Source organism: Eptatretus burgeri, chromosome 16 (genome assembly GCF_056783735.1).
Source record: "Eptatretus burgeri isolate ZD-2024b chromosome 16, Ebu_testis_v1, whole genome shotgun sequence".
NCBI classification, from domain to species: Eukaryota; Metazoa; Chordata; class Myxini; order Myxiniformes; family Myxinidae; genus Eptatretus; species Eptatretus burgeri.
Genome location: NC_140976.1, coordinates 23,466,467 through 23,494,186, shown reverse-complemented (window position 1 = coordinate 23,494,186; position 27,720 = coordinate 23,466,467). Strand labels below are relative to the sequence as shown.

Below are 27,720 nucleotides of genomic sequence, written 5' to 3'. Positions count from 1 at the left end.
CATTCAGATACTATATACTCCAACTTCTGCCACAGATGAAGAAAATGTGCAAGAGTTTTATGGGAAGTTGCAGGAACTGGTAGAACAAAGGAGATGTTTTTATTATTATGGGAGACTGGAATGCAAACATTTGAGAAGTACCAGGGATTGCAGGATAGCACGGACTGGTATCCGAAATGAGCCAGGAGAGCAAATGTTGGAGTTGTGTTTATAGAATGAGTTCCTCATTGTAAACACATGGCTCAAACAACCCAAGTGCAGACTGTAAACATGAACTTCACCTGATGGGAAATATAGAAATCATATTGACTACATTATAATCAACAGAAGATGGAGAAGTGCTGTGCATTATGCTAATACTCTGCCAGGTGCAGACTGTGACACAGATCATCAACTCCTTGTGGCCAAACTACGAGTCAATTCGAAAAAGGTGAAAAAGAACAATCTCTGACCAGATATGACATTGAAAATGTATCTAAACAATATGCAATAAACATTAAGAAAGCAAAAAACTCCTGTTTAGCAGAGCTGGACTTGGTTGACAGAATGCCAGCCGAATTGTGGCAAGAGGTTGAACACATTGTAAAAAAAAGAGGCCAAAAACAACATCCCAAAAGCAAGAAGAGAGAAGAAGGCCAAGTGGCTGTCAGAAGAGGCAATAAATATTGGAGAGCGAAGAAGAAGGGAGATGAAAACCAATGGCGTGTCAACAGAGGACATTAAATGACTTTATACCGAATTCCACTTACAAACTGGGAAAGATAAAAATAAATATTTTAGAGAGGCATGCATTGTGATAGAAAATGACAACAGAGTGGGGGAAACAAGATATCTTATTAAAAACGATAAGAGAGATCACAGGAAAGTTTGTCGAGAATTGGGGTCCTCAAGAGTAGAACAGGAAAATAAATATCTGACAGAAGTAACACAAGTGAAAGAACGATGGAAGGACTAAACTAAACTCCAAACAAACGAGATCAGCAATATGATGGCAACGTTTGAAGAAAGAGAATATGAGCAAGAACCAATAGTGATAGAATGTGAGGTAGGGTCGGTAGAGCCTTGAAAGAGCTGGAAAATGGAAAATCACCAGGTGTCGATGAAATTGAACTCTTTAAGGTAGTTGTGGGGGAGACAATCAGAATTTTAACAGTTATCTGGAGCAGGGTTGTATTGCCCAAAAGGTGGAAGCAGTCAGTCTACATACAATTGCCAAAGAAAAGATCCAAGAGAATGTTCAAATAAATGAATCATTGCCTCGATTTCACATGCCAGCAAGATATTACGAAATATCATTCAAAACAGAATAGAAAACTTGATTCAGTGAGAAATACCAGTTGAGCAAGCAGGTTTCGGAAGAGGTACCAAAGATCCAATCGCAAATCTGAGGTGGATCTTGGTAAAAACAAAGGATTATCAAATGAAGGAGTATTTCTTTTTTTTATAGATTATTACAAAGCTTTCATTTTTTTGTTGATCATGAATTGATGTGGATCACGTTGAGAGAAATGGGAATGTTAGAGCATCTGATATGTCTGGTAAGAAGCCTGAACACCAAACAAGAAACTCCAGTAAGAACAGAGCATGGAGAGATGGAATGGTTTGGAATTGGAAAAAGGGGTCAGATTGGGGTTCATTCTCTCCCTTTACTTGTTACCTCTGCCACCAAAGGTTATGTTTTCTCCTCTGACTGTCTGTGAACAATATATCTCAAAAAGTTGTGAACGGATTCAGACGAAATTTGTGGACAGGTTGAGTGTGTGGTAAGGATAAATTGGTTTGATTTTGGTGAAGATCCGGATCCGGATATTACAATTTTTTTATTCACTTCACCATTGAGAGATGGGGCCAAAAACGATATATTGCACGATATCTCAAAAAAGTTGAGGACGGATTTGGACGAAACTTAGCGGGCACTTTGAATGTTTGACAAGGAAGAATTGATTCAATTTTGGTGAAGATCCACGTCTGGATCCGAGAATTTTTAAAAGTAATTCTTCACCATTGAGTGATCGGGCTAAAACCGATATATAGCATGATATCTCAAAAAGTTATTGATGGATTCCAACTAAACTTGGTGGACAGGTTAGGTATGTGACAAGGACGAATTGATTCAATTTCGGTGAAGATTCAAATCTGGATCCGGATACAAGAATCTTAAATTTTTTTTTTAAGTGATTCTTCACCATCGAGAGATGGTGCCAAAATGAGATATGGCATGATATTTCAAAAAGTTGTGGACGAGTTATGACATCCAGATCCACCCATCAGTGCATTATAAAATGTAAACTGTTCAGCCTGGCAGAGGTTGTTCTCACTCTCCCGAGTGCTGTTCTTGTTCAATCTGTATGGTGAGTGCATTATGAGGAAATCAACCTTGAATGACATCAAGGCTGGAGTTAGGATTGCAGGAAGATTTTCACCTGTCTAAGATATCCTGATGAAACCACTCTGTTGGCAGAAAAGTAAAGAGCACTTGATGAAACTGCTGCAGACAGTGAAGAAGGAAAATGAAAAAGCTAGTCTTTATGAAAACATAAAAAAGACTAAAATCTTGTAAACTGAGAAGATCGACGTGCTCAGATTGGGAGACGATCGTGTGGAAAACGAGGAAAGTTTCATCTTCATGGGTTCTCAGGTCGAAGTGAGTGGACAATGTGGAGGAGAAATTAATAGATGGTTATTATTGGAGAGAACAGCAATGTCAGGATTGGCAACGATCTGGAAAGACAAAGACGTGACAAAACAAACCAAGAGTAGGCTGATGAATGCTCTGCTATTTCCAGTTACAATGTATGGATGTGAATCACGGACAGTGAAAAATAAATAAAGGAAGAAGATTGAAAGTTTTGAAATGTGATGATGGATATAAATGTTGAAAATTCCATGGACTGCGAGAACAAATATATCATTGATTGAAGAAATGAGACCATCATGTACATTAGAAGCGCTGATGCTAAAACATAAACTTTCATTCTTCGGACGCATCTTGGGTGTAGAAAACGAAAGTCTGGAGAAATCAACTATGTTGTGTATGGTTGAGGAAACCAGAGGAAGAGGCAGACCTTGAATGTGCTGGATGGATGGGGAAAAGGCTGAAACCAAGCTGTCTCTGCCAGATCTGTGGGAAGTAGTGCAGTATAAGGATGTGTAGAGAAATATGATGATGAATGTCACCAGAAGTCGGGCCCGACTCGACGGACCTAGACAACGAGATGACTACTTATTTCGCAGCCTCAATTATTCCCACCACCTTGTGCGGTCGATGGGAAGCATTTTTGGTTATCTTTCATGAGCCAGCTGTCCTGGCATGATATAAGACGAAAGGTGACAGGAATTTGGAATTCCAGCCAGAATACTGAAGCTAACTAGCCTCCTCTGCGCGGAAGGCGTCATGGGACCTTGAACATCCACTAACTAATTCCAACAGACTGGACGCCCAGTTTAACTACAATCTGAGGGACGGCGCTTGCATTGACGTCTCATCCTGATGTATTGCTTATAGCAAGGTAATTAGATTTGAACCCAGACTCGACAGCCCAGGGGCGAGTGCGCATAACTCCTGGCTGTCCTGCTAGCCCATTGCATTTATTATTGAAATACTCTGTAAATTAATAAGGAAGTCATCTTTGAATCTGACTTCAAATGGACAGTTCTTTGGTGATCTTCATGTAATGTGTTCTTGTTAGGGTGGAGCAGAAGTAACGCACTTGCCTTTGAACTGTCTCATGTGGGCTTAAATGGCAACCTGACTTTTAATTGTGGTGCATGTCACTGGTATTAGGAGTGTTAAAAATGTTTTGCAACTCAGGTATATAGAAAAAGTTTTCAACTTTCTCACCTCCACCACCAAAGGTGGAAGGAGGTTATGTTTTCACCCCCGTCTGTTTGTTACTTGCAAAATCGAAGATTTTTCAAGTATATTGGTCCATTCGATTTTGTTATTCTGTCTGTCTGTCTGTTTGTTTGTCTGTCAACTGCCGACAGGTCACAATTTTTAACCAATCTTCATGAAACTTCACCAAGCTGTAGAGGTAGTCACAAACGAGAAGCTGATTGATTTTGAGGTCAAAGGTCATTGGTCATCTTGAGGTCAGATTTATAAAATCGTCATTTTTCATCCGATTGACTTGAAATTTCAACAGGATTTGTATATTGTGTCAATGAATTGAGAAAGCAACTATTTTTGAGTTCAAAAGGTCAAAGGTCAAATCAAGGTCAAATTTTAAAATCATCAATTTAAATATGAAAAATAATCAATTTTCATCCGATTTGTCGATATATTTATTCTGAATGCTTCTTCAACTACTCGTCAGTCATAAACTTCAAGGAATCATCATTGTGAATGTGTCTTTCATGCAGCTCAGACATCAGATGTCACTTGGGGCTAAATTTGTGCTGTGGGGTAGATGATTTGACTGCTTGAACCCACACAAGTGAGTATTGGCTGCACTATAGTTCTCGCCCAGGCAAAAATGCTACAATTAGAACAATAGTATATGAGAGTTGTACTCTCATATACTACAGTAGTCTGCAGAGGTTGACTACAGGAAAGGAATGTTATTTTTGTCTGGGTGTGGTGGTGCATTTTTTTGTAACAGCAGAAGACATGCATCAACACCCCCTGGCCTCGTTTTGCTGTTGGTTTCATGCATCCTGGCCAGTTACCGGTTACGACAAAAACTCAGCGCCACAGAGCAACAGCAACTCTTAACTGGATGACACACTCTGGAAATCTTGAGCTTTTTTGAGCCCATAATAGCCTGTGAGGCACCCATCTGCCAGAAACCTTTAACATGCCAAGATGTTCATTGACAATGGTTTCAATGCTTCCGAATAGAAATGCCAAACTCTTTTGCAAGTCCTGCAACCTTGATTCAGCGATCAATCATTATCGTGGCCTTTTCACAGCAGATGTTTCTCGACTGGTCATGTCCGTTTATCTTTCAGACCTGGGGTCATCGCTAATCAATTCTCTGGCATGTTTTAAACTCCTTCGCACATCATATCACTTTAGTATAATGAGCAATATCCTCACCAAACAGAGCAACCATGCATCCATGGACTTGCTTTGCAGTGCATCCTTTTCTGTACAAAATGTTTCAATACTGAGCGTCACACATGCTTTGAAGAATTCATCACCAATTTACTCTGAAAATAAAAGACATCCAGATGTGTTAATACAGGCAAGAAATTTGGCATTAATTATAAATATACTTGTGGCTTTCAATAATGCATAGAAACCACGCAATTGGCAAACATAATGTCTGGTGTTGGCTTAATTGTTAGGGTGGTGTGATTGGGATCCTAGGATCCTGAGTTCAAATAACACAGCTGTTGAATTAATAGCAGGTCAGGTTGACTCTGCCTGTCATTCTTCTGACCTCGGTAAAATGAGTGCCAGCTTGCTGGTATCCTGTGTTGGAGTGGTGACCCATCCAGTATTGTGCCCAGTTGCCAAGGAGACTGCTTAGGCAGCACCAATGCTCTGCACAGAGTAAGGTCCCGATGGATGGATGGAGTTGGCAAACATTATGCCTGGTGTTGGCTTAATTGTTAGGGTGATGGGATTGGGATCCTAGGATCCTGAGTTCAAATCTCACTTAGTTGTTGAATTAATAGCAGGTGGGGTTGACTCAGACTGTCATTCTTTTGAGGTTGGCAAAATGAGTAACAGCTTGCTGGGATGATTGAGCCATTCAAGTATCCTGTGTTGGAGTGGTGACCCATCCGGGATTGTGTCCAATAGCCCAGGAGACTTCAATAAATTTTCTGAAATTCTCCACTCTTCGTGGAGACAGGGTGTAGTCCTGCCGGAGCATACCGGAGTAGTGCCCTAACACCTCAATCCATCCAAGGTGGAGGGAGTGATATTATAACAATACGGGTTATAGGAAATACAGACTCGCATGAAATTCCGAACAGCAAGGCCCAGAAACGAGACAAACTTTCCAACCATTTTACATCCACATTTAGTGAATTATCTTAAATTTACAAACGTACTTACACCCTGGAAGACATGAAGGCATGGAAAACTTTGGATCCCCACAACCATTTGAAGTCTGGGTGGATCAGTGATGTGGCTGTTGTTGTGAAGAATGGCAATCAAGTTGTACGACAAAAAGTAGGCCTATAATGCATCAATGACGTGGACCCGTATTGGCACAGCAGATAAGAACGATGTTATACATGTTAACATCATGGTTACCTGCTCTGCCATCTCCTTCAATACTCCCGGATGTTCATCCAGCCCCATAGCTTTAGATCTTTTTTCGTCAACTCCAAGAAAGACACAAACGAATGTGAACAAGATCAAGTAAAGAATTCATGCCGGTAGACGGGACATCATTTTTAACCTCCATCCGAGGGACAGCACATACATTGATGAATCACCTTACATGTGAAACACCAGGATGACAGTTTATAGCTGGGTTGGGATACAAACCCAGGCTAGACAGCTTCGAGGTGAGTGTGCGTACCTGTGGCCATCGTGCCAGCCCTGTGTGTACTGAATATATGTTTCAAGAAAAGGGCAGAATTGCTGGTAACGTACATGAATGGCAAATGAAAGAGTCAGTTTGATTATTTTTGTTAGCACCTCGGAGTCTCAGAGGAGGTGTAGTTAATGTGAAAGTGATACCTGGGGAATAATGTTTGACAGATCCGTTGTTGGCGATCGAAGGATTAAGACTGAAGGGAAGGTTAAGTATGTGAAGCAGGATGGAGAGATTAGGGTGAGATTTCAAGAAGAAAACACCAAGTTGAGGAAGGAAAAAGAACAAGTGATGATTGTTGTTGCGGTGGATGATTTTTTGAGGGGGAAATGAGGGATGCATGGAAGAAGGTAGCTCAGAGGGCATGTGGGGTGATTGCAAGAAATGTACAAAAGGATAGAGAAACATGGTGGTTGAATGTTAATGTTCAGGAAGCAACAGCAAAGAAGAAGAATTCATGTAACAAGTGGAGGAAGAATAAGGAACAGGAAGACTAAGGACTTGTAGTCAGGAGTATGGTCAAATAATTGTATTCCGTGTGGGTCTTGCAAAAGGTGGTGTCATCGGCAATGCGGTGGGATCAAGGGACATTTGGGTATTTGGTAGGGTCTGGCAGTTTCAGGTGTAAAAAGCGTATGGGTGGAAATCAAGATCCAGAGAACGTGGGGGTAGTGGATGTGGGATTTGAAGTTTTGCAGGAAAAGGGTGAAGAGTTTCTGTTACACTTGGGTGATATGCAAATGGTGGAGCGAAGGTAGCTGTGAAAACTAGCACAAAGGTGTGTATGCATGGCAGGTGCCCCATAATGGTCATGGGACTTGTAGAAAGTGCTGGTGTGGCACAATAGTTCAGGGTGTTCATTCGAGCGAAGAGGTGCTTTTTGATATCGGACTGTGTTTGTTCACACGTGCTCTTGCACATGCATGATATCTACACTCGGAGGTATTGTTACATTTTCGTTTTGTGTTTTAAAAATGGATTACAGAAAGAACATATGTATCAGACTTTGAACATCTTGTTCCTTCAAGGGGAAGTCATACTCCAGTTGCTCAAATGAAAGATGCTGAATGTATTTAGTCTGAAAGGCCCAGGGAACACCAGGTGGCCCGGCAAAGCGCTGTGCTTTCTGACGTGTTGTCGATCTCTGCTGTGATAAAAGATGTGAGCTGATTGTTTTTGGGTCCATTTCTCTAGTTTTGATGTCTCAGGATATAAAACATTCCCATCTCTCACGTTTAGCTGCAGGATATAAAAATGCTGCTTTTTTCTACGTGGCCTCCCTTGCCTGTTGATCTGTCGATTTTTAACATGCCTGCCCGTCAGAAGTGCTAACCTGGCGCCATTTTAACATAATTCCTCCTGGTTATCAATTCAAAAAATTCAGGCTTTCTGCACACCTCCTTTTTTTTTGTTCATCTTTTCTCCTGTTTCTGGAATTGCCTTACGGATCAAACTCTTTGCACTGTGGGTTAATCACACTCTTCTCTTCAGGGCTTCAAAAGTAAGTAGTGTACACACCATTTCATGTCATCCCCCAACCCTACCTGTGAGAATTTTTACCTCGTTTGAGTTTTGACCCTGGCTAACCCCTCTCTTACTTTCAGGTTGCTGTTTCCTTCCCTCCTATTTGTCCTCTTTTTCTGTACATCCATCCTCTTGCCTTTATCTATCATATATACACAATGCTGTCTGTCTGTTTCTCTGCCCCACCCTGAAACATGGAAACGCTCCTTGGAGAGAAAATAATATTAAGTGAAAGTTACTTTAAATGAATCTCAACCTGCGGGAAAATTTGAATTTTTTAAAAATCAGATTAAAAACAAAAACAATAGAATCTGGGTGGTGTATAGGCAATAGACTGCTGTTGCAATCGCTCCTGAAAATTATTTTTTCTTTGCTGTTAAGAAATATATAACCTCCCATTTTTGGGCTTTTTCAACCAGCACAAGAATAAAATACTTCCTTTTTTCATTTTTTTATATTGTAGTATTTTTACCACTTGCCTCTGCTTGTTGTTGGTCGCCGAAATAGGTGACCCTTATTGTCAGTAATTCTGTCTGTTTGTTTGGATGTTTGTTTGGATGTTTGTTCGTTTGTCATCAGCATAATTAGTAGTAAACGTGGGCGGATTTTAACCAAACTCGGGTGGTAGATACATCTTATGACCTAGTGCTTTGGAAATTGTGATGGTTGCTAGGGACGCTTTGGTTCCCTAGCAACAACCGAAAAACCTTCAAAATCAGTACCGTTCACGCGAAATCAATTCCGAAAGCCATAATCCCACGTAGGGTTATGAAATTTGGCACAAATGATCTACAGGTGATCCTCCATCAAATATATTCCGGTTTTTGTGATATATGGAATACTTTACCAGCAGCGCCCCCTACAATTAGGGTATGCGCGAAAATTGGCTAAAATTGAAGGCCCCCTCGCGACCAGGTGAATGCATCGATACGAATGAAACTTTGCAGGTTCATGGTACTCAATGAGTACTACAACTTTGCCTCAGGACATATTGACCGATTTTGCTTAGGTCAGGGGACAAAGGTCAATTAGTGCAAAAATCGATAATATGTGAGAGCTGGAGGTGCCTTCGCGCCAAATGCTAACTCCTCCAAGGGTTATGGTCGGATGGTCATGAAAATTCACACTAATCGTCTGGAATACATTGTGCACAAACGATCGAGCCGGATTTTCGATTTAGATCTTTGTTCACCCACAGCACCCCCTCGAACTTTGGGGATTTCCGATTTCAAACCGCATTTTCGGTACTTTTCATTCAAATGGATACCGAGTAGTTATCAGTAGATGGAACTGGATGAGATTTCATATGCATAATCTTAAGGTGATTCCCTATCTGCTATTTGACATCCATTTTGCTCTATATCTTATAGTTTCCATGCTTGGCGACCCATCGCCGCCTACCGGCTTGTATCTATAATTGTTGCTCCTTGCACTGTCAGTTCAGTCCCTTTGTCTCCTTGCTCAAATTTGAGCAAATATTTTGTTTACAAAACTACCTTCTGTATCCTTCAGGTCCTTTTTGATGCCTGGCTGAGAGAGAAGGAAGAAGCATTGGGCCAGGTGAAAACTACTGGATTTGTCGACCACAACGACATCGTGTCCAGCGTGAGAAAGTTGGCGGTAAGCTTCAATGACTAGCAATTTCAAATTGCTAGAAACCGTTTTTTAATCCAACGACATGAGTGTTCTAACTTCACCCCATCTGATTGAACAGTGTTTGTGCTGAGATTCATAATAATGAGGACTCAGCGACTTCCACGGCTTTAAAACAAAGTGTGGTCCCATCTTGGAAAATGCGGGCTCCTACTGATCACATCCTTTTGATTCACAATTCAATACTCTGCCAGGTTTATTTTGCATATTAATGATAGTTTGTGATGTGAATGTTATTTTGGATAACTGCAGTTCAGTAAGATCACAGGACTATCGTCGGTGCATTTCTGCCTAAAAATCAAAGGATGTGATGTGTGTAAAACTTGCTGTAATTGGCAATTCCTCATGCTGGTAAATTCACCAATCATCAGCAATCTTCTGGTCGATGAATGATGAGAACCTAAAAATGTACCAAGGCCACCAAGCCTGAAAAGATCATTTATCACTTTCAAGATTGTATCTTGTAGTTCGTCAGAATATTATCCTTGCGTCACCAGGACGTGTTCTGATTCACAGGTTTTTTTCCGACATGATTCCTTAGCATAAATTTAAACAGTGTCCGCCTTGAACGTTAACCCTGGTGAAAATCGATATGTACTCACAAATACAGATCCTCAAGGAGGACATGTCCATGAAACGACCAATAATGAGCAAGTTAAGCACCCTGGGCCAGGCCGTGGTGACTGCCATCGCAAGCCCCACAGGAACCTCTGCCGTGCAAACCACGCTGGATGGCTTCGCGCAGCAGTGGGATGCCCTCATCCATCAGCTTGAGAGCCGATCCAGGCTGGTCAGCATATTGTTGGGGCACCACATGCACAAAATGGTTCTGGGGACTTGAATGTTGAATTGTGAAGTTTGTTTTTGCCTCACATTTTAATGAAACATTGAAGCTGTCCTTGCTCGCTGACATTAATGTGTGAATGTTTAAAACCAAGTAGGAAGCTTGGTGTGCTCTTGCTCTTCCAACCATTGGCTTGCCATTTCAAACTGATATTTCCATTCTCTTCAGACATTTCCCATGACTTTATTTTGTGCATGCTTATTTCTCCAGTTGACAGAGACCATCAACAAATCTCCACCTTTGGTTTCCCAGACGATGAGCACAGGGACCACAATTATGGGGTCAACCATGGTGGAGACAATTACAATGGTCAGCAGCAAGGAAAAGGTTCTCCTAAAGCATGGAAGACAAGAACAGATTCAAGAACCACCAACGAAGCGACAGCACCTTGACCCTCAGCTGAAACGAAGGTAGCAGGCCATTCTGTGCATCCTGATTAAGAGTGATGCACCATTTTGATCGTATTCATCTTCAAAGGGCACAGTTGTCACAGGGAAATGTGAATGCTGTTTCAAAAAAGGTCAGCATGCTGTAATGATAAGCCTCGACAACGTCATGATTTTTAATGGCTGTCGTTACTAATCACTGCTTGTTATGCATGACTTGTGTGCACTGATTTCAACCAACAATAGTTGAGCGATGGGGCTGCTTGGAAACCTGACCCTGGACTTTTGATCCATGCCTGTATGCATGTGCATCTGATTATGTACACACACACACACACACACACACACACACACACACACACACACACACACACACACACACACACACACACACACTGCATGACTTTTCCAAGTTGTACTTTTGAAGCACACACTTGACCAATCAGACTGAAACCTTTCAAATGCCTTCAATAGAGAGATGTTGTGGGATGTGTATGTCACCAGTGCAGGATGTCAATCTTAATAGCTTCGGTCTCTCAAAAACGTTTCCCCAAAGGTTCTCTTGAAAACGGATGTGCTCTTTAATTCCTTTGCATTGTCTGTAAATTTCACCTTCTTTGATGTTTTCATTGACCAGAAATTTCCTAATTGTGTGTTGCTCCACCCTCCTTGGTAACTCACCAGCCGCCGTGTTAATTTTTCAGAAATGTGGTTATTGGTTGTTACCGATAATACGGTAAACAAGAAAGCACAAGAAATGTGGTAAACAAACTAGATTAGGTGGAATATTGGTGAGAGTGTCTGCTCTGAGTCTGGGTGGTTGGTAGTTTGAACCCAACCTTGGCCTAGTCATACCAAAGACTTATTGTTGTCATCCAAAAGAGAACCACCTTTGTTTGATACATTCCTTAAATTGCTTTTTCCATAATCCACCTCACATTTGTGATTGGATCTCTCATACCCTTCCAGTTAAAAAATTATCTTATCCAGATCCGAATCCAGATCTTCAGCAAAAACTATTCAATTCATCATTGTCACCCACTCAACCTGTCCACCAAGTTTTGTCCAAATCCGTCAATAACTTTTTGAGATATCCTGCTCACAGACAAACACACAAACAGGGGTGAAAACATCACCTCCATCTACCTTCATTGGCACAGGTAACAAGTAAGGGGAGAGAATGTACCCCTGTCTGACCTCTTTCCCAATTCCAAACCATTCTGTCTCTCCATACTCTCTTCTTACTGTAGTTTCTTGTTTTGCGTACAGGATTCTTATCAGACATACTGTACTAGAATGTAAGACCCATCACTTCGCTGACGGGAATCCCAATCTTTAAAACGGTTCTTGTTTATGGGAAAAAATTAAATTAGGCGGTGAATAGATACCGGCCTAATGAGCGAGGAGGGGGAGAGCGTTAATGGGATGTTCATCACATACTTTTTCGATGCTGAATTCCAAATAATATACAACAACACACTAAGAGGAAAAATGAACATAAAAAAAACAAATTATCCGCCTCCCCATCCCCGGCCTCTTCTCATCCTTCTTTTGATCAAACTGTCTGGGAACAAACTCTCCTCATGCGTGTATGTGCAGCACGTCATATGCTGCGTGTACGTATATGTGTATATGCGTGTATTGCTATGCAATGCTGCCGATTGTGCAGAGGGTTCCGTTATTGCTTGATTAGTGGTATCCCCAATAGGACAATTGTCGACGGACGCACGCAGGCACGCCGAGAACGAGCTCCTTCGATATAGAGTTCAGGTGCTCCGACATCCCCATTTGTCTCAGCATAATTAATGATCAACACAATCGAAGACTTTGCAATAATTTATAAAACAGAGAAACCTTCCTTTGATATTCCTTTGTTTTTTTTTTACATGATGCACCTCAGATTTGCGATTGGCTCTCTCGTACCTCGTCCTCTTCTGAAACCTGCTTGCTCAGCGGGAATTTCTCACTTAATGAAGTCAAGTCTTCTATTCTGTGTTGAATGGTCTTTCGTAATATCTTGCTCACATGTGAAATCAAGGCAATGCACATCAACCACGTTTAAAAAAGGAATATCACACATGTTTAGAAATTATTATTATTATTATTATTATTATTATTATTATTATTATTACGAGTACGTGGCCGTACGTGCAAAAAAAAAAAAACTTTCAAACCGTGAGTCAGAAACAACAACCACACAGGCCTTTCCTTCGCTCTCGCGTGGCCGTACGTGCAAACCAAAAGAAAAAAAAAAAGCAACCACACAGGCCGTTCCTTCGCTCTTGTAAACGACGACTGGATTGGGGCATTGTGTTTATCTATAAGTGCGCATAAGAAATCGAGAAATTATTAGAATACAGTAAATCATCACTATCCGGAAGTCCGTACGTGTAACCCGTAATGGGGAACGCGGCTGAGGATCTCTTCCCCAACGGCCACGCCTCCACAGCAAGGTGTCCTGTGATTGGTAACTAAATGGCGCATTGGCTACGCTTACGCAGCACCGTGTCCTGTTATTGGTTTGGTAAATAAATGGCCATAACTTGGGAAGCACTTGTCCGATTAATATAAAACCTTGAAAAGGCACATCCTCAGGTTCCCAGCAATATAACTGGTAAGTTTCAATTAGATCGGACCAGTGGCTGTCGAGAAACAGCGGACACACACACACACACACACACACACACACACACACACACACACACACACACACACACACACACACACTGCTGGAATTATAGATAGATTATCAGCCTGTGGGGGATGGGGTTTTGCAATCTTGTGTGTGTGTGTGTGTGTGTGTGTGTGTGTGTGTGTGTCCACGTTTGTGTGTCTGTATGTGTCTATGTGTGTCTGTCTGTGTGTATGTGTGTGTCTGGCTTTGTGTTTGTCTTTGTGTGTGTGTGTGTGTGTGTGTGTGTGTGTGTGTGTGTGTCTGGCTTTGTGTTTGTCTTTGTGTGTGTGTGTGTGTGTGTGTGTGTGTGTGTGTGTGTGTGTGTGTGTGTGTGTGTGTGTGTGTGCGCATCTGCATTTGTGTGTGTGTGTCTTTGTGTGTGTGTGTGTGTGTGTGTGTCTGCATCTGCGTGTGTGTGTGTGTGTGTGTGTGTGTATGTGTGTGTGTGTGTGTGTGTGTGTGTGTGTGTGTGTGTGTGTGTGTGTGTGTGTGTGTGTGTGTGTGTGTGTGTGTGTGTGTGTGTGTGTGTCCTGGCCTTAACTTTTTTAACATTTGAGCTTTTCTGATCAAATTTTCAACAAATCTTTATAATGAGAATATGGAGAAAACAAATGATTAATTTAGTCCAAAGATCAAAGGTCAGCGTGACATAAAATTGTCAATGGTCATCCAATTCACCTGAAATTTTAATTACCATTTGAGCTTTTTAATCAAAATTTCAACAAATCTATATTATGAGAATATGGAGAAGAAAAAGTAATAATTTAGTCAAAAGGTCGAAGGTACCCTTTCGCATACAGCAGAAGAAAAGTCCGAATTCAAAGCGGAAGGGCTTTGCAATTTCAGATGCTTTGTAGTTATTATTATTATTATTATTATTATTATTATTATCATTATTATTATTGTATTCACTTGAAAATAATGAAACTGCAGAGAAAATTCTGTCTTTTACCAAAATAGTCCTATTGATGTCTCTTCATAAGAAAGTTCAGCTATTAAGTAAGCTGTGTGTATGTTGTGGCAGGTTTGATGCAGAGATACTGGAGCTAACTTTTTGGCTGGGCAAGGCGGAGGGGATACTGCAAGTAATTGAACCAACGTCGCTGAACAAGGCCGAGGATGTCGAACGCTTGGAGAACAAGCTAAACGTAAGCCTGGCAGAGATCCCGCAGTGCTGCGTTTAAGGACACCTTGCTGGAGTAACTTGATGAAGGTTTTGGTTTGACACAGCATGGCAGAGACTGTGACATCCTTTGAATACACAAGTGATGAATTGTTTCTTCTTTGTCAGAAGCCAAACAAAAGCAAATCAAAAGTAAATCAGCATGTACAAAAAGGCCCACGTTTGTTGAATTGTTCCTTCTTTTTCCATCAGGGTTTGGAAAAGGAGAGAGCAGAGAAACAGAAGCAGTTTAATGACGTGACGCGTACGGGACAGAATGTTGCGGAGCAGATGGAAAGAGGTATTGGCCAGGGGGGTAATGCATGACACTGAGCACATGAATTCGGCAACAGCTGGAAGTAATTACCAAATTCATTTGTACAAATGTGCTAAAGCACTCAGGCATTGTACCAGCCAGCTCTTTCTCATTTAGATTGGTTAATCGAAAGCATGGAATGTTTGTCATCACAACATCGTTGATCAGTATTATGAGGTTTTGTTCTCGTTGCCAAGTTGCTGCTGGAGATTTAATCCATGAAAAACACTTTGTCTGGAATTGTACAGCAACTAATTGAATTCAAATATATGCCTGGCTGTGGAAGGCCTGAAACAGAATGGACGTCAAAAAGTCTCAGGTGGTCAGAATTCCAACTGGGACAAGAAACTCAAAAAAGTGCACTTAACATTTCAGAAGATTATGTGATCCAAAAGGAAAGTTTTGTCCTGGAAGTGCTGACGACTTTGAAACTTTCCTGCTGGCCATTGGCAATTTAAATCGGCTGGGCCTTATTATGGCCTGGGTGTGAAAGGCTTAAAGCTCGTTACCTTGCCTGTTTGGGTTTAAACTTCGGGATAATCAAGTATCTTGCGAGGGAACTTTCCAAATGACATCAACACTTGTCTTGCTCCAGGCACTCTGGAACTTGTGTAAAGCTTTTCCAGTTAATGTTCACAATTACATCCAATCGTGCCTTGGGGCAAGTCAAAAAAAATTTTTTTCTCTCTAAAATCCTCATTTTGTCTGCACAAATCTTTGCACACAGTTGCATCAGGAAACTTGTTGTTGAATTACTTTTGAAAAAGCAAGAGTCTTACAGTGCAATGATGTTCCACCATTTTGCAGATGGGATATCGGCAGAGCAGGTAAAAAGAGCATTGAAAGGGCTGGAGGAGCGCTGGGGAGCACTCGGACGACTGCTTCACGATCATAAGGACTCTTTGTCGGTCCAGGGTCTCGTGTTGCAGTTCCACCGTGACGTGGCTCGCTATGAGCTTCACATGCCTTCTGTGGAGGCTGGGCACGATGAGGATGGTGACATTGAGAAAGTGAAGCGGGAATTGGGGAAGTGTCGGGTGAGCTGTATGCACAACTTAGCATGCATGTTCTAATGGTTCTGTAACATTGCCTCGTAGTTTTGAACAGATTAATCATAGTTCCTCTCTTGTAATAGACAATGTATATCCATTTGCCAGCTACGCAAGTATTTTCTACGACATTCTGCTTACCGATTCCTCATGTATGTGGTTTTGCACCATTGCAGGAGGATGTAGCTCGAGTACGTTTGATGGAGCCTGAGCTAGAAGTCTTGGCCACAAAAGCTGAGCAATTGATTGAGCGCAATGCTGCACTCTGTGCCTTGCGGGGCGATGCTGATCGGCTCACCCAATTGCACTTTAAGACACTTTCTACACTGGAAAGAAAGCTGTGCAAGTTGCAGGCAGGTCAGTGTCCCTAACTTTCTCATTTGGAGAAGACGGGGGTCAGGAGAGTGGTTGGGGGGGGGGCACTTTTTGGGGTAACTCATTATTTTATAGATGTATGCCACAAACTATTTGTGTTCCCAACCATTATTGATATTAATTGATGCTGAAACACTTCATCTCCGATTAATTTATTTTTGTGTTTCACATGTTTTATAGCATCCATGTTGCTTCTCTGGAATACAGATTATAAGAAGGTGACTAAAAGTGTTCATTCTTCTTGAAATGCTGATGGTGGGATATTTTACAGTGATTGCTATATGTGTTGCAGTCCTCGGAAGTATGCCACCTCCAGGGTATAATGAGAAGGTGGCGGGCTTGAAGGCATTTATTGAAGAAGTCGAAAGTAGGTTGCGAGCCATCCCAAAGCAGCTGGATGACCCAGAAGTGATGGAGAGGAGGAAAGAAGACTTGCAGGTGATTGTGAAGTAGTACGTGTTGAGAGTGCCTTGCCATGAGATGCATGGATGAGGGACTTAATAACCCTTTACATAATTATGATGGACTAGATATGTAATTAAATCCCCCAATGATGAGTTGTGATTGATATCAACGAGAAATGTGATTGAATTAACTTCCCATTCCGGGTCTGAGCGCATTGGACGTTGGCTTGTGCAGTACCTTCTTCCACTTCATCTACGTTTTCCAGACCACATGCGTCCTTTCTTTCTGCTGTTGTTTCGTCCCTTTGTTTTTGGTTGTTGCACTCAAACTAATCACAAATTTATTTTGCCTGTTATTTCCTTCCTCTGTTCATTCTTTATTTCTGTACCGCCTCTCTTGCTACTGCTCTTTTCACTCTGTTGCATCATGATCCGTTCTGTGTTCCAACTCCTCAAAGAGCGTCGACACTGTGTAAAAATCAAAATCGCAGTGGAATATGTGTTCTCTCAATAGATACATCTTTTCAGTGCAGTGTTCTACTGATTTTTACCCTCACCGAAGGAGAGCGTATTGCGTTTGGGTCCATTCGTTTGTCTCTGTCTGTTACTTGGCAATTTTTTTTTTTGACAAGTATGTTGATCGCCTCTGTTTGTTTGTGTGTTTGTGTGTTTGTGTGTTTGTTTGTGTGTTTGTTTGTTTGTTTGTCCACTCACCTCCAGCCAAAACCGCTCAACCGATCGTACTGAAATTTTCAGAGATTAATGCAACCGACCCTGCAACGGTCCTGCATTGAAGTTTCATTACATTCGATGGACCGAAAAGGTCTACATAGGCCAATAGGCCAATTTGAGCCAAATTTTCTAAAATCCTCAAATTTCATCCAATTGACTTGAAATCTGAACAGGATTTGCAAATCTGGTCAGTGAATTCAAGTACCTCTTACTTTTGAGGTTATCTTAGGTAAAAAGGTCAACATAGGCCATAAGGTAAACCTGAAATAGGCCAAATTTTTAAATTGTTTCTAAAATTGTCAATTTTCATCCGATTGACTTGAAAATTTAAGAGCATTTTTGCATATCAGGTCATTGAAATCAACCACCTATTAATTTTGAGATCAACTTGGGCCAAAAGGCCAATTTGGCCAAATTTTCTAAAATCCTCAATTTTCATCCAATTGACTTGAAATTTGAAGACAAATTGATTGAATATCACTAAATTGAAGATAATATCAGACAAAAATTGAAGACAATATCACTAAATCTCAAAAATTCGCATATGACGTTTCTGAACTCAACCACCTATTAATTTTGAGGTCAACATAGACCAAAAGAACATGTCATGTGACATGTCAAAGAGAACATGTCTTGTGTCCTAAACCCATCACTATCTCTACCCACTTTACCCAGTCGCACCCAACTGTCCCTGGACTCTGTATCCTTTTCTCCTGACAAGGTGAAGAGCTTGCTTTCAAACCTCGAGTCAGATTCTGCAACCTGTCCAGACGGCATCAGCCCACGTGTCCTCAAAGCCTGCTCTTCTGCTCTTGCTCACCCTCTCTCTGTTCTATTCACCCTCTCATTTGCCCAAGGTCATCTGCCATCTGCTTGGAAATCTGCTAACATCACTGCCCTGCATAAAAAAGGTGCAAAAACAGATCCCTATAACTACACACCAATCAGCCTTCTCCCAATCATCAGCAAGGTGATGGAATCCATCATCGCCTCAGATATGAAATCCTTCCTCTTCTCCAATGGCTTGATTTCCAATCATCAATATGGTTTCAGACCAGGTCACTCTACCCTGGATATGCTGCTTCTGCTCTCCCATCAATGGATGGAGGTCCTCAATGCCAGACAGGAAATCCGAGCCGTATCCCTGGACATATCACGTGCTTTTGACACAGTCTGGCACCCTGCCCTACTCACCAAACTCTCTTCCCATGGTATTCAAGGCCATCTCCACTCATGGCTCGCAGACTTCCTCTCCTGTCGCAGTCAACGTGTGGCCCTAAATGGTGTTCTTTAATCCCCTCTTCCTGTGCAGGCTGGAGTTCCTCAAGGTAGCGTTCTGGGCCCTGTTCTTTTTCTGGTTTTCATCAATGATCTCTCGGACTCTCTGGAAAATCCTCTATTTCTCTTTGCCGACGACTCCACCCTCTGCCGTACCATCTGTCATCCCTCAGACCGGCAAGCAGCAGCTTCTTCACTCACTGCAGATCTGGATAAAATCACAAACTGGTCCTACACGTGGAACATGTCTTTCAATCCAGACAAATCTCACACTCTCACTATGTCTCTTCGAAAGGACCGTTTACAACCCCCCCCCCCATCCACTTTCTCAACAATCCTCTGGAAGAAGTCTTTTCTTTCAAGCTTCTAGGTCTCACTATCTGCCATGACCTTTCCTGGGAAAGTCACATTTCCAACCTCGCCTCAAAGCCAGTCGCCGACTGGGAATCCTCCGTCGTGCTAAGTCCTTCCTCGGCCCTCTTGAGCTCCTGACCACTTACAAAGCTTTTGTCCGTAGCCTGATGGAGTACTGCTCTCCCCTCTGGGCTGGTGCTCCTGCCTCCCACCTTTCTCGGCTTCACGCTGTCGAAACCAGGGCATTTAAGATCATCGGCATCTCCCGCAATGAAGCTGAGTCTTTGGGCCTCTCACTCAATCACCGCAGGTTGGTCGGTGGTCTTTCTGTCTTCTACCGACTCCTCTCCAGCCTTGCCCCCCTGCTCTCTCTGCGATTTGTCCCCACCACATTTCCACAGGGCGCTCAAGGTCCGCCAACAACCCCCTTCTGGTAAAACTACCAAAATCACGAATCACTGCTCATCTTCACTCTTTCATTCCTCTTTTTTCCCGCCTTTGGAATAAACTTCCTCACTCTATTCTTTCCCATTCTTCCCTGCAGGCTTTCAAAACAGCTGTTCACCACCACCTCTTATCTTCCCCCATCCAAATCCTCGATCTTTTCCACCCCCGATAATCCACCCAAGCCCACTTCCTTCATTTCTCCTGCTTTCCTTCCTGAAAGTCCCTGAAATGTCCATCTTCTCTTCGCCATGTTCCCCGTCCCATCCCCATCCCTCTCCCTTCCACAGTTCACCTAATGTGTCTGTTCCCCACTGTTTTGTCCCTTCCACTCCCGCCCCTCTTGTCTCATGCCTCCTTGCTGTGAGTTGTGAGTTAGCTCTCATACGAGCCTCGACCAAGGTATACAAAAAAAAAGAAAAGAAAAAAAGGTCAACATAGGCCAGATTTCTAAAATCCACAATTTTCATCCAGTTGACTCGAAATTTGAAGAGCATTTGCATATCGGGGCACCAAATTCAACCCCATATTGATTTTGAGTTAAATATAGGCCAAAAGGCCAATATCGACCAAAAGGTCAACATAGGGCAGATTTCTAAAATCCTCAATTTTAAACCAATTAACTTGAAATTTGAAGAGCATTTGCATATCAGGTCACTGAATTCAACCACCTACTAATTTTGAGGTAGACATAGGCCAAAAGGTCGACATAGGCCAATTTGGGCCAAATTTTCTAAAATCCTAAAGTTTCATCCGATTGACTTGAAATTTTAACAGGATTTGCAGATCAGTTCAATGAATTCAACCATCTATTAATTTTGAGGTAAACATAGGCCAAAAGGTCTACATGGGCCAATAGGCCAATTTGGGCAAAAAATTTTAAAATCGTCAATTTTCATCCGATTGACTTGTAATTTGAAGAGCATTTTCATGTCAGGTCACTGAATTCAAACACCTATTATTTTTGAGTTACATATAGGCCAAAAGGCCAATTTGGGCCAAATTTTCTAAATCCTCAATTTTCATCCGATTGAGTTGAAATTTGAAAAGGATTTACAAATCGGGTCATTGAATTCAACCACCTATTGTTTTTGTGGTCACCATAGGTGAAAAGGTCAACATAGACCAAAAGGTGAACATCGGCCAAATTTCTAAAATCCTCAATTTTAATCCGATTGACTTGAAATTTGAAGAGCATTTTCATGTCAGGTCCCTGAATTAAACTACCAATTAATTTTAAGGTCAAAAGGTCAACACAGGCCTAGTTTCTAAAATCGATAGATAGGGCCAAAAACTGAATATATCACTAAATCTCAAAAGGTTGTGGATGAGTTATGACAAAACAAGGTGGATGAGTTGAATAGGTGACAAGAACAAGCAGATTGGATTTTGGTTCGGATACAGCCCAGCAGTGGTATAAAAATTGTGAACTGTTCCACCTGGCAGAGGTATGTGCTCTACCGAGTGCCATTCTACTTTGTGCTGTTTTGCCAAGTTGTCACTCTATGAGTGATTTTTCATTTGTTTGTTTGTTTGTCTGCACAGAACTTTCATGTTTTTCTCTGCAACCGCTTATCAGATTGTGACTAAATTTTCATGATAAATGAGACTCCTTGTTTGGAATGTTACAATGATAATTATGACATCATAGATCATGTTGTGTGGCAGCAATATTAGAAGAACGGGAACACTTTGGACCTCTGTATCTCTGAAACCGCACAAAGGAAAAAATTGAAACTTGGCACGAAGCAAGTACTCATGGAGAAAAAGTGATTTCTTAATGATGTTGTGACATCATAATTGCCTTCATTATGACATCATAATTGCATATGTAGAATGCTAAATCTGATCAATATGAAAAATTTTGAGGATCATCTGGGGATAAAATGGGCCACAAAAAAAAAAATTGACATCGTCATCAGTCATGTGATTTGGCAGCCATATTGTTTAACAAAAGAAAAGCTTCAAAAATCTTCTTCTCTGTAGTGGTTGAACAGATCAAGGCAAAACTTTTCAAGTTGACTGCCTATCCATGAGAATCAAAAGGTTCACACATATGACGTCATAGGTCACATGGTTTGGCAGCCACATTGGATTTACCCGAAAACATAAAAATGTTCTTCTCCAGAACGACTGGACAGATTGAGGTGAAACTTCACAAACACCTTCCCCGAGACTTGGGGGATACAAGTTTTTTCACAAATAATTTTTATGTCACATGGTTTCACAGCCATATTGGATTGAAGGAAAATATCAAATAATGTTTTCTCTGGAACTACTTATAACTTCACAAGTATCATCACACACCATTGATGCATATATATATATATATATATATATATATATATATATATATATATATATATATATATATGTATATATATATATGTATATATATGTATATATATATATGTATATATATATGTATATATGTATATATGTATACATATATACATATATATATATATGTATATATATATATATATATATATATATATATATATATATATATATATATATATACATACATATATACAGTAGACTAGGCATAAGTCGTCACCATCAGGACCGAGAAAAAAGTGATGACTTAGAAATGTGACGACTTACGCGTATGCGAACATTCATGATGACTGTGGGGTGAAGGATGAAGTCGCGCGTGGCCTGGACACATATGTGTGAGAGCCGGCTATTGTCCCAAAAGGAAAACACAATCCTCGGGGCATAGGTGGGGTTGAGTTGGTGAGTTGGAAAGTGATCAAGCAAAGATGGAATTCATGAATCAGTTTATCAAAAGTAAAGATAATGAACAACTCTGTAAGACAACTCGTATACCATCGGTGATGGTATGGTGACAAATTACATGACACACAGTCATCGTGGTGATGATTACCACTCAATGCCTATGTGTAAGTGAGTGTGGTAATGTACAAAACAAGTCAAGATAAAACCATGATCGGACTTCAACACGAAGCTCGATCGATCCTTTACTTCTTCGCGAAGTAATCCGTTATGTTTGAATGCCTCAAACTCTTGGGCATCTGGTGCATGAGAAAGGATTCAAACCGGTCATTGTATTACATGATGTTGTTGGGCAATCCTCCACCGAAAGACAGTATCGGCCGAATCGGCCGAAACCGAATATTTGACTGAGCCGACATTTGCCGAAACCAGATGATGAGCACGTCATCGACATCTTCAAAGGACACACATTTCACGCATTTCACACTTCCCACCGGCCTCACGTTCTTCTCCACTTGTCCAAATATCTTTCCCTTATTCTTCAAGATATCGTTCAATGTCTGCCGTTTGATGTCCAACTTCTCAGCTATGTCTGTTTTCTTCATCAGTGGATTTGCCTCACAAAACTGGATAATATCATATTTTTCTTGGTAGGTTTTAGTTGTAAGCTTACGCTTCGTCGCCATTGTCCTGCCTGCAGTGCGATCAACGTGTGTACTCAGTTATAAATAGCCTATCACTGGCGGTGTACATCAATGAGCGAGCATCACGATTCCAAGAAATCGGGCTTCTCACGAGGCAGCAGTTCCGTGTGACGAGTTAGGAGTGGTAATTTACTTGAGTTTCCATTACGTGGGAATGGACAACATCTGATGACTTAGACGAAGTGACGACTTAGAGATGACGACTTACAGAGGGATGACCATTTATTCAAAGGGATTTAACATGAGATAAATTCGGGACTTTTTGACGCTGCCGACTTAGGCGAAGTGACGAGTTACACGCTGCCGACTTACACCTAGTCTACTGTATATATATATATATACTGTATATATATATATATCTGTATGACAGACCTGAGCCTCGTCCTGGTGGAGGTGTTGCTCTCTTCATCAAAGACTCTATTCCTCACTCTCCCTGCACTGCTCTCACTCCCCCACACCCCCAGGAATACCTCTGGCTTCGGCTTCCCCTCCACTCCCACCTCATGTTTATATGTGTACTGTACCGTCCACCGAACAGTGATGACTCCATCTACACCTCACTCTCCGAAAACATGGACCATCTTCTATCTTCTCATCCAAACTCTCTCTTCCTCTTATGTGGCGACTTCAATTGTCATCACGCCAGTTGGCTAGGTGTGGGTACCTCTCTCACCTGCCATGGGACATCAGCAAAAAGCTTTCTGCGACTCATTGGGACTGACTCAATCGGTCAACTTCCCGACCCGGATCTCAACCAATGGTACTCCATCTCTTCTGGATCTGATTTTTGACAAATTTCCCTGACAATATCTGCTGCTCTTCCTTCGCTCCAATTGGTTCTTCTGACCACGTCCTTGTTAAAGTGGACATCTCTCTGGCTGTTATCAGAGAACCACCTCACCGCCGTCGAGTCTGGCATTTCACTCAAGCCGACTGGCAGGGTCTCGAGCAGCCATCAAACTTACAGACTGGTCTCCTATCACTACTTTCTCAAACATCAACTCATCCTGGGAATTCTTTCAAAGAAACTTGCTCTCCCTCATGCACAGATTTATCCCCTCTCGTGTTCAGTTGTCTTACCCTTCCTCCCGCCCTTGGTTTACTGAAGCTTGTGGCGAGGCAGTTGTCCTGAAACAACTTGCCTTTGCCTCATGGAAAGCAAACCCAACTGAGGAGCAATCTCAGTTCTTTCCACAAAGCTCGGAACAAGTGTGTAGCTACCCTCAGGAGAGCCAGAAAACAACATCTTTCTCATCTCAAGTCTGAACTCTCAAACCTCTCTCCCTCCTCAAAATCCTGGTGGCGTTTAATCAAATCTGTTTCTGGTGTATGTTCCCCCTCCATCCCCTCCCTTACCTCAAATGGCCGCACTGCTGATTCCACACGTGATAAAGCTGAATGTCTAAACTCGGTGTTTGCAGCTAAATCTTGTGTCCCAAACCCATCACTATCTCTACCCACTTTACCCAGTCCCACCCAACTGTCCCTGGACTCTGTATCCTTTTCTCCTGACAAGGTGGAGAGCTTGCTTTCAAACCTCGAGTCAGATTCTGCAACCGGTCCAGACGGCATCAGCCCACGTGTCCTCAAAGCCTGCTCTTCTGCTCTTGCTCACCCTCTCTCTGCTCTATTCACCCTCTCATTTTCCCAAGGTCATCTGCCATCTGCTTGGAAATCTGCTAACATCACTGCCCTGCATAAAAAAGGTGCAAAAACAGATCCCTGTAACTATAGACCAATCAGCCTTCTCCCAATCATCAGCAAGGTTATGGAATCCATCATCGCTTCAGACATGAAATCCTTCCTCTTCTCCAATGGCTTGATTTCCAATCATCAATTTGGTTTCAGACCAGGTCACTCTACCCTAGATATGCTGCTACTGCTCTCCCATCAATGGATGGAGGTCCTCAATGCCAGACAGGAAATCCGAGCCGTATCCCTGGACATATCACGTGCTTTTGACACAGTCTGGCACCCTGCCCTACTCACCAAACTCTCTTCCCATGGTATTCAAGGCCATCTCCACTCATGGCTCGCAGACTTCCTCTCCTGTCGCAGTCAACGTGTGGCCCTAAATGGAGTTCTTTCATCCCCTCTTCCTGTGCAGGCTGGAGTTCCTCAAGGTAGCGTTCTGGGCCCTGTTCTTTTTCTGGTTTTCATCAATGATCTCTCGGACTCTCTGGAAAATCCTCTATTTCTCTTTGCCGATGACTCCACCCTCTGCCGTACCATCTGTCATCCCTCAGACCGGCAAGCAGCAGCTTCTTCGCTCACTGCAGATCTGGATAAAATCACAAACTGGTCCAACACGTGGAACATGTCTTTCAATCCAGACAAATCTCACACTCTCACTATGTCTCTTCGAAAGGACCGTTTACAAAACCCCCCATCCACTTTCTCAACAATCCTCTGGAAGAAGTCTTTTCTTTCAAGCTTCTGGGTCTCACTATCTGCCATGACCTTTCCTGGGAAAGTCACATTTCCAACCTTGCCTCAAAAGCCAGTCGCCGACTGGGAATCCTCCGTCGTGCAAAGTCCTTCCTCGGCCCTCTTGAGCTCCTGACCACTTACAAAGCTTTTGTCCGTAGCCTGATGGAGTACTGCTCTCCCCTCTGGGCTGGTGCTCCTGCCTCCCACCTTTCTCGACTTCACGCTGTCGAAACCAGGGCTTTTAAGATCATTGGCATCTCCCGCAATGAAGCTGAGTCTTTGGGCCTCTCACTCAATCACCGCAGGTTGGTCGGTGGTCTTTCTGTCTTCTACCGACTCCTCTCCAGCCTTGCCCCCCCTGCTCTCTCTGTGATTTGTCCCAACCACATTTCCACAGGGCGCTCAAGGTCCGCCAACAACCCCCTTCTGGTAAAACTACCAAAATCACGAATCACTGCTCATCTTCACTCTTTCATTCCTCTTTTTTCCCGCCTTTGGAATAAACTTCCTCACTCTATTCTTTCCCATTCTTCCCTCCAGGCTTTCAAAACAGCTGTTCACCACCACCTCTTATCTTCCCCCATCCAAATCCTCGATCTTTTCTACCCCCGATAATCCACCCAAGCCCACTTCCTTCAATTCTCCTGCTTTCCTTCCTGAAAGTCCCTTTAATGTCCATCTTCCCCTCGCCATGTTCCCCGTCCCATCCCCATCCCTCCCCTTCCACAGTTCACCTGTGTCTGTTCCCCAATGTTTTGTCCCTTCCACTCCCGCCCCTCTTGTCTCATGCCTCCTTGCTGTGAGTTGTGTGTTAGCTCTCATACGAGCCTCGACCAAGGTATACAAAAAAAAAAAATATATATATATATATATATATATATATATATATATATATATATATATATATATATATATATATATATATATATATACTAAATATGATGGCACCACAAGTCATGGATTGATGGCCATCTTGGATAGAAAAACACCTTATCCGATTAACATGAAACTTCACAAGCATGACCCTCTACACAATTAGAGGCAGAATCTAAATTTATGATCTCATAGGTCATGTGGTTTGGCAGCCATATTGGATTGAAAATTATAAACTTTAAAAATCTTCTATTTCAGAATGGCTTACCAGATCATGGCGAAACTTTTGAAGTGTGACTGCCTATCCATGGCGAATAAAAAGTTCCCCACCCTTTTTTGTCATAGGTCACATGGTTTGGCAGCCATATTGGATTGAAAGAAAATATTAAATATTGTTTTCTGTGGAACTGCTTCTTAAAAGTGAAACTTCAGAATTATGATCTAGTAGCATAGACTCCTATAGAGAAGGACTGGAACCTCCCATGCTCGGGGTTTGTAACTTGAGTCTGAAGGATTAACTGAAGGGCTAAAATGACTTCTAGAAGGGCTATAGAGACACGATGTGAGGATCCATACAGGGGTTTTTGAGGAGGGCGAGTTCAATCGTGTCATTTTCATCACCACCTGAGGTCATCTTCAAGGTCAAAAGGTCATATTTCAAGGTTAAATTACTGAATTTTGGTATTTTTTGTCTGTTTTTGTGTCTAACTCATAAACGATGAGAGATGGCTGATTGTAATAAGATGCAAGTGTGTAGAGCTGTCAAACTTTGATATTTATTGTCATATATCATATTACATAAACATTATATGCATGTCACAACACTATGCCTATTACAACTTTGTCTATGTCTATCATTAGTTAGAGGGCTTTTCTTGCCTCCTGAGGCATCCCAAAGCTTTAACTTTGTCACTTACATTGAGGACATGAGCTTTCAATAGAATGTTAGCTAAAGTAGTACATGCAGCATTATAACTAGCTAAAGGTGCATCTACAAAGGATAACAGCTTAGCAAAAATGAAATCAGCAACGCATTTTAGTCTTGTCATACAAATTATCGGCATTATGTACAAAAAAGACGGTTGACATAGTCGGCACACTCAATCCACCTCTATTAAAATTATCTTGAAACTCAGATGACACCTCGTTACCATCTTCATCATCAATGATCTTCTCCATACTAGTGCTATCGCCATATTTATGAACAAGGTGTCCGGCCAAATAAATTACTTTATGCTTAAGGGCATCATCAGACCCCAAGAGATCCTGAATGTCTTGAGGAGTA

At 41.9% G+C, this 27,720-nt stretch overlaps 1 protein-coding gene across 6 annotated transcripts in view; it reads left to right on the top strand.

The window, feature by feature from the left end:
- Positions 1–27,720, top strand: part of LOC147010706 (dystrophin-like) — a 1,018,488-nt gene that overhangs the window by 315,960 nt on the left and 674,808 nt on the right. For all 6 annotated transcript variants that reach the window (XM_085859617.1, XM_085859614.1, XM_085859615.1 and 3 more), the window contains 8 exons: positions 9,531–9,638; positions 10,282–10,461; positions 10,726–10,925; positions 14,600–14,723; positions 14,951–15,038; positions 15,861–16,090; positions 16,279–16,459; positions 16,770–16,915. In XM_085859617.1, the coding sequence (XP_085715743.1) occupies positions 9,531–9,638; positions 10,282–10,461; positions 10,726–10,925; positions 14,600–14,723; positions 14,951–15,038; positions 15,861–16,090; positions 16,279–16,459; positions 16,770–16,915 (1,257 nt within the window). The remainder of the gene's footprint in view (positions 1–9,530; positions 9,639–10,281; positions 10,462–10,725; positions 10,926–14,599; positions 14,724–14,950; positions 15,039–15,860; positions 16,091–16,278; positions 16,460–16,769; positions 16,916–27,720) is intronic.